At 36.8% G+C, this 13318-nt stretch overlaps 2 protein-coding genes across 3 annotated transcripts in view; one reads left to right on the top strand and one right to left on the bottom strand.

The window, feature by feature from the left end:
• Window positions 1-895: 895 nt before the first annotated feature.
• Window positions 896-6728, top strand: banf1 (BAF nuclear assembly factor 1). 2 transcript variants are annotated; one of them, XM_042499399.1, is made up of 3 exons: window positions 896-996; window positions 4070-4234; window positions 5349-6728. In XM_042499399.1, the coding sequence occupies exons 2-3, from the start codon at window positions 4109-4111 to the stop codon at window positions 5493-5495; spliced, it is 273 nt and encodes a 90-aa protein (XP_042355333.1). In that variant the 5' UTR covers window positions 896-996; window positions 4070-4108; the 3' UTR covers window positions 5496-6728. The 2 variants fall into 2 exon arrangements, with proteins under 2 accessions (XP_042355333.1, XP_042355335.1); XM_042499401.1 differs by lacking the exon at window positions 896-996 and adding an exon at window positions 3103-3174.
• A 4390-nt stretch (window positions 6729-11118) lies between these two features.
• Window positions 11119-13318, bottom strand: part of gng3 (guanine nucleotide binding protein (G protein), gamma 3) — a 15496-nt gene continuing 13296 nt past the window's right edge. Inside the window, exon 3 of the mRNA XM_042499402.1 lies at window positions 11119-11587. Coding sequence (XP_042355336.1) covers window positions 11459-11587 — 129 coding nt within the window. The 3' untranslated portion in view covers window positions 11119-11458. The remainder of the gene's footprint in view (window positions 11588-13318) is intronic.

The following is a 13318-nucleotide window of genomic DNA, read 5'->3' as shown; positions in this document are numbered from 1 at the left end:
TACTATGCAGTATATATATATATACATAAACTGCATATATCAATATATTCATATTAAAGAAAATGAATATGTTAATAATTAAAAAATAATTATTAGAGATAAATAAAATGAAAAAATAAAAAAGGATATACAAACCTTTGCTTTTATCAAACCATAGAATGGATATATGAAATAGCGTTTTATTTTCATCATAAGCTTCACCTGTAATCTGTGAAAATATCAATGAACGCAATAAACTTAAACACATTTAGCAATGAAAACAACTCAAATTATTTTACATAATTATTATCAATTTTAAGTTATTTTTCAGGTAATTTCTTTTTCTTTTTTTTACTTTCTCGTTTTGTAGTTGTTTTGCCAAATTGTCAGGTCATATATTCTTGTACTACCTTCTAGGTTATTTCTGTTTTTTTGTTTGCTTGTTTTTTGCTCATTAACTTCTCCCTATGATTTTGAAAAAACAAAACAAAACAAAACAAAACAAAACAAAACAAAAACCCACCAAACTAATTTATCCAGGTTGCAAATGGTTAAATAAATAATTTGACGTATTCCCATCTTTGCTGAGCAACAGTTTTGAATGAAAGGAAATAAAAGCCTGTCCCATATTTATTAAAGCCTGACCCAAGTATAAGCCTGTTGAGTTCACTGATTTAACAAAATAATAGCCCCGGCTATTAATTACAGTTTTACAGTAGTCTGACATCAACATGTTATCTTGAATTAGTACTGATCATGGATCTATTATAATTATTATTGTAATATTATATTATACTGATTTTTGTTTGTTATCCTGTAAGTCAACTATCAGGGCAAAGAAACGCGTCGACGTATTTCTCGTTTTACCCTGTGACGTCATGACGCAAAGACGCAACATGCGGGCGCATTGCATTTTGGTCTCTGTGGGCGCCGGGTAACAGAAACAGAAACCACACGGCTCTGCAGCGATCAACGCTAATATTCATCTCGTTTTCAGCCTAAACGGAACATTAAACGGTAAGTTAACACTCAGCAATGAAACCATTTAACTGACGTTAAGTAACATAAACAAAAACGTTGACTTTGACGACAAAAGCAGTGCAGTTTGCAGTAATTAGCTAGCTAAATCTGAAGCTACTTTAGCATAAAGTCAGTATGAAAGCGCCCCGAAGTCTGAGCTATTCTCGCTTCACAGCGCGAATTAAATCGACTACGATGTGGCAAAGGTTAATAAAGACCTCGTAAGAGTAGTTAGCACTGGCGGCATGTAGTTAAATAAACAAAAACGCAGATTTAATCAAGTGAAGTTAGCTCGTTGTGCTAAAACTAGTAGCGTTGAGACGTATTGCGCGCGCATTTCAACACGGGGTGTTTGTGTTGTTGTAGTCAAACTAGCTTAGATCAAAGAGTGCAAACACGCGCGTGTTGTGTCTGCTAGGCAAATATTAACTTACATAATGACTTCATTAGTGAAGCCCTTTTGCTTTGCGCGCTCGTTTGAGGTTGGAAACTCTTTTTGTCGAAACAAAAGGCCGTTCAAACCAATGCAAAAACCGTTGACGTTCACATATTACTCGCCTCCGCCAACTCAATTTCTTAAAATAAAACACCTTTTATTGAGCATATATGTGTACACAAACAAGGAGTTTGAATGTGCTTACATAGAAATAGACGTTGCAGCTCGAAACAAGTTGAATAAAGCAAATAGGTACAAATAATGCACTATTATTTGCACAAATATGTGAAAAAATAAATGTATGTATACTTATATGTGTATATACTAAAGTATTAATGGCCAGCGCTACACGGGCTAAAATACGTCTATAAATAAATTGAGTTTCCTTGTTTTTTCAACAAGTGAAAATTCAAATTAACAATAATAAAGCAGACAAAAAAATCTTTAAAAATAATGTGAAAAATGTTGCAATAACATAATATTATGATGAAACAAGTGTGTTCATAATCGTGTTACATAACACTTTAAAGCTCCTTTTAAATAATGTGGAAAAATTAGTTGAACCAATTTAATGTTTTATCAGTAATCAACTTAAAAATGTGTGTTCATAATTATGGTAACAGTACATTATTAAAATGCCTCTGAAATAATGTGAAAAAACTTACACACAAACATATGTATGTGTATTTGTGTGTGTGTGTGTGTGTGTGTGAGAGAGAGGAATCAACTTAAAAATGTGTGTTCATATATATGGTAATGAAATACTTATACTTAAGTTTATAACCCATACAAGTTAATTTAATCCAACTAAGGTTTCCACATTATCTAAAAGAAATTGTAAAGTGTTATTTAACTTTAATATTTATGAACACATCATAAGTGAATACAGTGCGGTCAAATAAAAGGACTGTGATCAATTTTCCTTCTTTCATTTCGCCTCAAATAGAAACTGAACGTCCCATTTTAGCTTGAACACACCCTCTTCACATACTTTCATTTCAATGCATTTGAATTCAGAGCGCTCATTGGTTGAGCACCAGGACTTTTTGCCCAATTTTATCGCCTGTTAGTTTTGGAGCATTGCCCAGTTTATCGTAATAAATTTGGACAGTGCTCCTAAACTAACAGACAAGGCATCTGTAGAGTCTGGAGTCTGGTTTCAGAGCAGAACAGACCTGGTAGACCAACAAAGATATAAAGTGTGTTCTGCTGTCTGTGTTGTTGTAGATTTATTTGATACCAAATGTTAAACATGGTTAACCCCTTGATGAAACCTGAGCAAATTGGATTGGGTGAAAAGCATTGACCAACTTAGGAAGAACGGACCCCCCCCAAAAAATAGTAAGAAACTACCCCAAAAATACAATATTAGCAAAAAACAAAAACAATGTAACAAAAAATATGTTTAGAAATAATAATTCTGCAACATAATTTCAAATATACATATTTAGGGCTGGGTAAAAAAATCGATTCATCAATGCATTGCAATATGTTTTCTGCCAATTCAATATCGATTCATAAAATCCTGAAATCGCTCATTTCCGTTGTAATGACGCCCCGCTCCCGCGGGGGCAGTGTGAGAGCCAGCGGACTGTGATTGACGTTGTTCAAACCGCTTGCTCCCCAAATAACGTCTGTTTATTTGTTAAAATGGCGACAGTGGCGCGAGGTAGCAGTGTGTTAAAATCAGCGCCGACGACATTAAAAGCCGACGTTTGGATGCACGAAGTCGGTGGTAGGTACGTGGTGTGTGAGCCTCGTGAGTCAGCGTTAAAACACTGCAACAGTGCGACGAACCTACACTGGAGCTGCAGATGTTTTGCAGCCTGTTGCTAACGCCAAAGCTGCGGATCACACACAAATGCAGCGAGACAAATCCTGCATACATGTTTTTACTTTCGTCAAGTTCGGTTCAGCCAAAAATGTGCACTCTTCGGTACTTTAATTTTTTTTTTTTAGTTTTTTGTATTGAATTATGTAATGGTAAAATAAGTTTTGGTGTCAGTTTGTTCTAAATCATGGCAGATAATGCACACTTTATTGAGCACATATCAGAAGGTATTCAAATAAATTATCTGGTATTTCTGACATCAACACACATAACTGAAAAGATTTCAAAGCAACTGGATCAATATCGAAACAAATCGTGACCCAAAGAATCGGGATTGAATTGAATTGCGAGGTTCTTGACAATACACAGCCCTATATGTATTTATGATAATGGTAAGAAGATGTGTTTTTCTGGACATTTTTTTCCCTAGTATTAAAAAACTTTCAACCTACTAGTTTCTTGCAGGTTGGAGAACATTTCTTACCAAGTTCCTCAATGCCTTTTTTACCCAATGTTTACAAAAGAAATCAAGTTTTCATGCGCATGAAAAGCTTCTGAACGCAGCACAAAAAAGTGATGTTGATTCGTCCTCCGTTAATGAAAATACTCTCAACTTGAATGCTAAGAATATAAAGTTTAACTCCCTATTCAGTTTCTCATATTTCTCAGTAGATGCACAAAAATAATGAAGGTGGAAACAAAAATTAATTAAAAATTTTAAAAGTTGAAGAAATGAGTTTGCATTCTCTCTGTTGCATGAATTTTACGACATTGTAATGTATATTGTTGTTTTTGTTTTACAGTTCAGTTGTTGGTGATCTTTGACCGTCTTAAAGGCAGCCATGTCGTCGACATCCCAGAAACATAAAGATTTCGTGGCCGAGCCCATGGGAGAGAAGCCTGTGATGGCTCTTGCCGGCATCGGAGAGGTCCTTGGCAAAAGACTGGATGAGAAAGGTTTTGACAAGGTAATGCAGATTTGATTCTTGTGCCTTTTAATACGGCATAAACATATTTTGGATATGTGCACATAAAATTCATTGTCCATACGGGGTATTTTCGTTGCTGCAGTGGTGTTACGCTCACAATAAATGTATTTGTTTCTTGAAATCAGTAAAACAAAATAATGAATGAAATTCAAAAATACAGCAGCTTATAAAATTCAGTTTTCCAGTCATAATATTCCTTCTCTATCAAATCAACACGGAAATCCCTCGTCATCTCCTGTTGCAAATTCAAGTGACTGAAAAAGTGGTGTGTAAAAGCAGCTGCTAATGTGTTTAAGTCACAGCTGGAACTGTTGTGTTAACACCTGAAACAGGTTATCATACATGCAGAAGGGCTGGAATTCATTCAGGCATAACTTAATTAACAGGCTGCCTGTCATTCCTCTTAATTACTTAATCCAGAAATGGCCTTCACAAGTCAAAATGGCTTTTTCTTACAGCTGACACAGCAAATTATGCATGCAGTTTCTAATAAGTTTTTAAAATTTTTAATTAAAAAATAATTTTATACTTTTTCCTGGTATCCAGGAGGCTACTACAAATGTGTCTGGGAGTAATTCAGCCATTTTTTATGTTTTTTGGGTGAAAGGGATAGTTGAAATGAAAATTTGGTCATTATCTTCTCACCCTCATGTTCGCAGGGAAAAGGAGTTGCACTCATCACCCAGGATTCAAACATTAAAAAAACACAAAAAAAAAAATGTTTTGCTGCGGCACCCTCCACCACAGTACAGTACAGTACAGTACAGTGTTGTGGGACTGTACTTTATTTTTCAGAGGAGTGGCATGGCAGGGTTTTGACTTTTTTCAAATTTAAAATAAATATAAAATACTAACTTTTCAAGTTGTATGTCCCCTACCTAAGCCAAAATGATAAACATAAGTCCCTCCTCAGTGCTAAAAAAAAAAAGACGTAACCATTTTGAACTGCCAGTAAGAGGGGTTATATTCACTAACGGGCTCTGCCGGGTCTGACACTGATTCGACCCGCTGAGTCGGCCGCTGATGTGGGAAATCTTTAAACATTCCTGTCTTAATTAGATTTCCTGTCATGTGTTCATCTCTCCCTCCACAGGCGTACGTCGTCCTCGGGCAGTTTCTGGTGCTAAAGAAAGACGAGGAGCTTTTCCGGGACTGGCTGAAGGACACTTGCGGGGCAAATACCAAACAACAAGGTGACTGCTATGGCTGTCTTAAAGAATGGTGTGACGCCTTCTTATAAAGCTTTCAGTCATGGTTTTCTACTTCTGAAGTCCAAACTGTACATTACCTCTTCAGTGATCTTGATCCAATTCAGCTTCACCACATATATAAACTGACACTGTACAGACTAATGAGGGTATTGAAGTTATTTTTAAATTATAACCAATTAATCAATTATCCCCCCCCCAAAAAAAGACCAACACTCACCAATTTTTTCTTTCTTTAAATTGATATTATATTAGGATGGATAATCATAATGGCTGTAGCTCCTTTTAACGTGTAGTAGTAGTAAAAGCACAGGTGCATCTAATAACGATACTACCAGTCTCCCAGTAAGTCTGGTCATTGAGCCAGCACTCACATTATACCGCCTCATGTGGACTTCAGAAATGTTGTGCTGTGAGAACAGTTAGAATAGGCTCTTCAGACTGAAACTGTCTGATTTTGGGGAAAAGCTCCTGATGTTCAAAATATTAAATTTGTACAAGGTCACTGGAATACCACATGTACTTCCTGTTCTGGATTTTAAGTGAATTGTTTATCAATTGTTGGTCATGTACTGGGAATTTACACTTTTTAAGGTAAACATGGCAACATTGTTCAAAACTTTAACCATTTCAATGTGTTTCGGTTCAGCACACATTTTTCTTTCTTCTATGATTCACGTTATACTCTTTGGCTTCTTTCCCCGTTTACCTGTTTTTTAAAGCCATTGCAAAAGGAAAATTGATGTTAGCTGTATTTTTTTAAATAGCGCATCGTTTCACTGTTTGGTATCATGTACTGTGGGTCCACCAACCGTGTTTGAAGGATTTCTTGAAGAGGTGGATTGTCTAGTTTGAAGTGTCTTGCAGAGGATGATTGATTCAAGTGACAAACAAAAACTAAACCTCAAAACTAATGTGACACTGGTCTTAGCAGAAAAGTTTTTTTTTTTTTTTATATCACAAACCCTTTTTAACATTTGATCTTGCAAATGAAGAAGCAACATGGCCAGATGCCATCATCTGGTTGGGCATCTGGTCATGAGCTTGTTTGAACCTGAAGATGAAAAAGTGTATAAATAAAACTACCGATGCAACAAACTCAAACACTGTCAAAAACGTGTCACTCTATTGCTGATCAGCAAGCTGCAGACTTTTCATAAAGAATTAAAGGGATAGTTTGGTTGTTTTTTAAGTGGGGTCGTATGAGGCACGTGTCGGCACACCCTCGTTTTGTCGTGATATCCATTCATGCTCCTTAAAGCCACCAGACTGTGGACAAAAACAGTCGTTTTACCACAAAAACACAGGAGTTGCTGGTGCACAGCTGATTGGTTATTTTGTGTGATGTTTGTGTTTAAAGGGGTTATTTCGTTTTTACCAAAGTCACACAATAATACAAAAAAACCCTTAAAACAATCAAGGCAGTAGTAGACCAGCACCTCCTGTGTCTGGTAAGGTAAAATGATTGTTTTGGTCAGTGGAGTCTAGTGAAGACAGTTTTGATTAGAGAAATATCTAAATAAAGCGTCCACTTAAACTACAGTCGGGTATCAAATTCTGTATTTGTACCAACTGAGTGGCATTGGTACTACTGAGTATAGATTCACATTAAAACCGCCAGTGCCAAGTTTTGGTACCTAAGAGTGCTTCTGAGTGAGAAAGCAGAGTTTAGACAAGAGGCAGGGGTGCTGTGAAGCACCCTGAAGCCAGGAAGCCATCCATGGAGCTCCGTCGGGTGCTCCTTTGGCTTTCCGGTGAGCCAAAACATATCGCTGCGGTGCTGTTCTGTTATGGTAGAGTGCCAGGTTTATTTCTTTCTTATAAAAATTACCAAAGACAGAAGGTTCGCTCTGTATTTGAGGAAGAGCAGGAGGAGGAGAACTACGGTTTAGTCTTCTATGTAACCCTTCGCTTGTTCTTAAATTAAATATCTGGTTTTGCAGAGAAAATACCAAATTCCCAGCACAGTAAACAATATCTAACCCTAATTTTAACTGATATAAAAATGATGTAGAGGGCTAAACTACATTTTTCTGCTGCCCCCACCCACAGCAAAGTATAGCTTAGCTTTAGAGGCCAAACGGGGGACGTGCCGACCGCTATTGTTATACACTGACAAAAGATTATTATCTCATACAACCGCACTTTTAAAAAAAAGTGAATTGTCCCTTTAGCTTACAAGACTGTGTCCACTAGATAAGCGCAATGCTACTGCTAATTTTGCAGTTAACAAAGCATTTTGTTACTGCCTGAAGTGCTGGAGGTTGAAGGGGCAAAGAGTTGCGACAACAAATATAATTTGAGGCTGATGCAACTTGTTGGTGTGCTTTAACGGCTACCATTAACACTGTCAAAATCATATGGCAGCCATACAGTAAATAAATCAGCACCCTGTTTGTCCATCAACAGTTTAAAGTAGTTGACATGCTGTACTCGTGATAGAATGTATTTAAAGCTTCAGTAGAAGATGACCTAGTTTCTCATTTTACAAACAAGAGTGAGGCAAAACCCCTCGAATATATTGCTTGTCTTTGTCTTTTATTTACTGCTTAACACAGGTAAATAGCTGGTCAAAGGCTACATCCACACAAATACATTTTTGTTTTAAAATGTTAGATTATTGCTACGTTTACACCTGCGTCCACACTATAGCATTTTGGAACCGCTATAAGAAGGGCATTTGAAAATGCTGCTGATCCTGTTTAACTTTGAAAACTCTTGGGTTTCATTTTGTGGTCATGCAAAAATGGAAACTTTTGTTAGTGCTACCATCGCCGGTTTAGTTTTAAAACACTGCGGTTGCGTTTTAGTGTCGACGGGCAAAGACGGAGACACTTATAAATGCTGTTGACCCCGTTTTATTTTTAAAAATGAGGTCGCGTTTTAGTGTGGACAGGTTGAAAGAGACTTTTGTAAACGCTGCTGACCCTGTTTAAGATTGGCAAAGACGAGACGTTTTAGTTTGAAAATGCCATGGTTGCGTTTCAGTGTTGACAAGAGAAGACGGTGGCTTTTGCCAACCGCATTTTAGTATGAAAACTCAGAGGTTGTCTTTTACTATGGAAACTCAGTGTTTTTTGAGTTGCTTCCCTTTTGGGTCTTATCAATAGCAACACTTAAGCTCGACCCACATACTTTTCTGTGATTTAATTCTTCCTTTGTGGGCACTCGTTTCCCATTTTCACTGCGTTTTCTGGGAAGCTAAAATGCTGGCAGGTACCGCTCACATATGTTACTGTATTTGCTTTGTATTAACCTCAAATCTGTTTTTTGCCGCCTTGACCACCTTATACTCGTGTTACTTTCAGTAACAGTTTCACCTTGTTGTTGGTCCAATCAGACCAATCTCTGGTCTTACATTTCGGCATCTCAGTAGCGTTTTCAGTAACCAGTAAGAATGTGCGTTAATATGAACGGAGATAAATTCTGAAACGGTGGTCTGAAAGTGTACGGACATTGTTTTCATTTTAAAATGAAATTGTATAAATGTGGATGTGGTCTAAGTTTCCATTGGCTTTAAATTAAGAAGTATAACCACAGTGTGCACAGTATAGTATGTATTTTGTACCACCAACAAGCCTGATTTAGGTCTTTACAACTGAGCTTGATATTATCTTTGACTGAACATAAGATGCCTTAATGCATGCTGGTTTTAAACCTTTTATTCACTGGGATGAGCTCTAAAACCTGCAGTAGTGCATGTCCAGGCTGTGTGGCCTTATCTTTCACACAGCACAGCGCTGTTTGAAGATGTAACTGTAGCAGCTTTTTATTAAACACCAGGTGATGTGTTTGCATTTGACTGTGAAAACTTTTTAGTTTTTATATCACTCTTATTATGAATAAATAAAAGGCAAGTATCACATTTGGACAAGTGCTTTTTTTTCTTTTTAACATGTTCATTAAAGATTCATAAAAATCACAAATGAGACTAAATGTTTTGATAACAGGAAGTTTTATTTCAATACTTGATAATCCATGGTTACTCTTTAGCCAAAGCTCCAAATTTGATATTTGCAAGATATTGAAAATACATGGGTTCATTTTTGAAAATGGTCCAGAGCGGGGGCTCCCGAAAGTTTTCATCGTGTCGAAGATGCCACGGAGCTCGTGAGACGGGACCAAGGGAACTCCAGATGATCAGTTTCATTGTTTTTTGTTTTTTTTCTTTGTGGATATGATTGAACAGAAATAAACCATTGTCAGTAATGTAGATGCAGAAATAACCACAGAGAAAATGAGACATTTTAGTGAAAAGTCATTCACATCAGTCCTCACTTCACACGAATGAGTAAAGATGTGAGAACCTCTCAGACCTGATTGGTTAAAATGTCTTTAAAAGTACATTATAACTGCTGTATTTATTTTTTGCCTCAAAGAAATACAAAATTATTTATGTCATAATAATAATAATAAGAGCTGATTATGCTTTGATGGCTTAGATTATATATTAAATGTCCATAACCCCTGGAATGTTCTTTTTTTCAGGTCTGTGTGCTATTGAGCTATAAAATCTTGATTCAACAGTGATCAGATGCTCAGAATTGTCGCTTAAGTTTCACAGTTAGCACCTATGCATACACACACACATCCACACTACAGCAACAGTATAGAAATGAGCTTAATTAAACCTTAAAAATAAACTGATTACATGATTATACACACACATAAAACAGCTGTTGTCCAGATACGAGTAACTGCCAAAAACAGGAAACGCCAGCGAATGAGTAATACAAAATATGTCGACGATAGATCAATCTGTCGCGCGTGATGCGTGTATGATCTGAACGAGGGTGTTGGTACCTTCATCTACAACTATCACCACATGGGAAATGTCACACTTAAACACCTAACATAGGCTTGTCTTTTTCCTAGTTACCAGCTCCCAAATGTACGGATAATTTCTATGGGGGAGAAGTGACAGCCCTGACCTATCAGAGCAGCATCTGAGACACGTAGCACCACCACAATCCAAAGACCTAATGTGGGAATTTAAGGCCCTGTTTGCACCTATACAAATATTTTTAAAAAGTAAATTTAAAAAATCGCAGTTTAAAAAAAAAATGCTTGTAGTCTTCATTTTACAACATGCGTAGTCTGACTCACCAGATGTAGACTCTGGCTATCAAACTACCGCTGGGACTGCACATTTGGGTGTCATTCTCTCTTCCTTCCTTTCTTCTGTAATCTGAGCGTTACCGTTTCTAAATCACCTTTGGTACGGGAAACAACAACATCCGAGCTAGCAACTTGCACGCTGAAATGGGCGAGTTTTGACAGATTTTGATCCCATTAAAGCATGCCTGTTTTGTTAATTTGGTGAATATTTGTTATTGTTTTTGCACATGCGTGATGCACAAACATTGGGCATGCACAACTTATGACAAACAACAAATATGTCTATATGGATGAAAAATAAAGAAAGTTTTGTAAAATCTTCATCTGTTTCAAAAAAAATCTCTGCCTTAAACACTATTTGTGTGTGTGGATGAGAAGCCAAAAAATAGAAGAAAAAATCCGCTCACATATACCTGTACAGGTGCAGACAGGGCCTCGGCCTCCCAGTTAAAAGTGTCAAATGCTGCAGAATCCATGTTACTGTGACTGTTTTACCCTTTAAGACACTTGATGCTCAGGCTGTTTCCCTTTTTTTGGCAGATACCTGTAATATATATGAGCATGAAATGTCTGTTTTCAACCATGTGAAAGCTGTTTCTTTAAATTTCTGGTTTTCATTGTGATAACTGACTCTTTGTTGATTGAATGTTTGGGTTTTGTTTCAAGTCGTTTCCCGTCTTCACATCGACGTTAGCGGTTTAAAGAATTTAGTTCGAGACGTTTTTGTAGTTGATTGTGTACTGTACATCGGCAGCTTTTATGCAAGGTTACTATAGTACATTGATGTGTTATTTAGATCAGAAGTACATGTACACACTGTACATACATGTACATACTGTACAGTTGTACTGTTAATCACAACAATCCCTGATTGGGCTCAAAGCAGAGCGCAGAAGAATTTCTTCTCCCTGAAAGGGTTCTCTGAGGTGGGCACGGGGGTGATCAGGGGGTCGTCACAGGAGTGTGCGTCGCAGTACGCCATCAGGTCGGCCGCTGCCTTTGATACCTGCAGATGAAGATCAGATTAGGGGTTTAGTTTACACACAGTATACTGTTATAACTGTTACTGCAGTACACAAATAGAGTTAAACCTTCTTTTAATTCACCCCAAAAACAAAAAACCCACATTCCTCCTCTCACCTGCTGTTTATCAATCTACATTGTTTGTAGCGGGATTTAAGGACAATTTTTAATTTAAAAATATGTTTTATAAAATGACTAATTAATCTACCTTCTTCTACCTTCTCTTTCCAGAAATCATGACACGGTTTCTCAAGACAATCTACAAACCTTACTGTGAGCAGTTTTTCATGTAGGAACTATTTTCTTTCTACCAAAGTACACCCGCCAACTGTGTCATCACACAGAAGGAAGCGTGCGCAAACAGGAAGTTTGTGAGAGAGCGAGATGAAAGCATAAATGGCGTCCTCCTTGGCTGAGCTGTAAAGTTAGCTGTGTCAGTGATAAATCGTTTAGTTAGTAGTTTCAGTTTCAGCACAAAACTGCTCACAACACAAGTCTGAGGTTTATCTTAAGTGACCGGGTCAAAAGTTTTGGAAAGAGACCTTGCTAATGAGTTTTTCAAATGTATTTATTTATTTTTTGTGGCGCTTTGAATGTCTACATCCATCACATTCATTGCTAAAAATCACTACTGGTAACAAGAAAAAAATAATTTGATTTTGGGATTAACTGTCCCTTTAATCACTTTAGGTTTGGAGGCCAAAAGAATTTACAGTTTTGCACTGAGAACTTGCACAGTATTATGTCGACATATTGGATACCCTCCTCTATTTTGAAGTATATCTAAAGTATGCGTCACATATTTGTTTTTTAAAAACAGTATGTATGTACAATGATTTTTCCTTCTGCTTTGTCCGCTTGTTTAATTTTGGAAGATGCTGCAGGTTATGCTATCTACGTAACTGCAGACGATGAACACTAACCGTGTTCAGGCTCATATTAAGCTTCGTTTAAAGTTTAAGCTTTTGTCTCCATGTTTATGAGAAAGATGCATTTCAGAGCTCTCTGTCGATGAGACCCTGATTCAGATCATGTTAACTCTGCTAACGAAGAGTATAGTCTCAGTTTTTATTTGCAGCTCTGCTCTTTACAGTATCTTTTTTTCCAGCATGCATGTTGTTATATACAGCGTGTAGCCAAAATAATGTTAAAACTATGGCAGTTGATCATTTTACACAGACTTGGGGTTTTGAGCATTAACATTTTTGTATCTTTCAGTGACAAAGCTTGAATTTGTCATAACCTAAGTTAAACTTTATTGAATGTTTCTTTACAAAAGCTGCACTGCTTTGAGAATTCTGAGCCTGTCTGAACATCGAAGATATAAATGGGTGTAAAAATACTTATAGTATGAGATGGTAAAATAATGATTCGTTCAGAGAAAATCGGATGTTTACAGTTACAAAGGTATCGCAGCAGTGAACACAGATGTAATCGAGCGCGAGCACAAAAATAGACATTGAAATAATACAGAATCAATAACATGGAGTCTGAGTGGAAAGTGTGGAAATCCGTACATCGATATTTTAGTTTACAGTTACAGTTTATAAAATGTCTTAAAAGGCACTGAAGTCATGAATCTAAAAGTAAGGCGTTAATTAGTATTAAAATGTCTTAAGTCGGTCCGTGAGAAGTCTTAAAAAAATGCTTAGTACATTTCCTTGTGTTGTATTGCAAAATCTCAAGATAACTAGTAACATCTATTTACACCCCC

This window comes from Plectropomus leopardus, chromosome 13, assembly GCF_008729295.1.
Source record: "Plectropomus leopardus isolate mb chromosome 13, YSFRI_Pleo_2.0, whole genome shotgun sequence".
Classification (NCBI taxonomy): domain Eukaryota; kingdom Metazoa; phylum Chordata; class Actinopteri; order Perciformes; family Serranidae; genus Plectropomus; species Plectropomus leopardus.
This window is presented reverse-complemented; position numbering and strand designations above follow the sequence as displayed.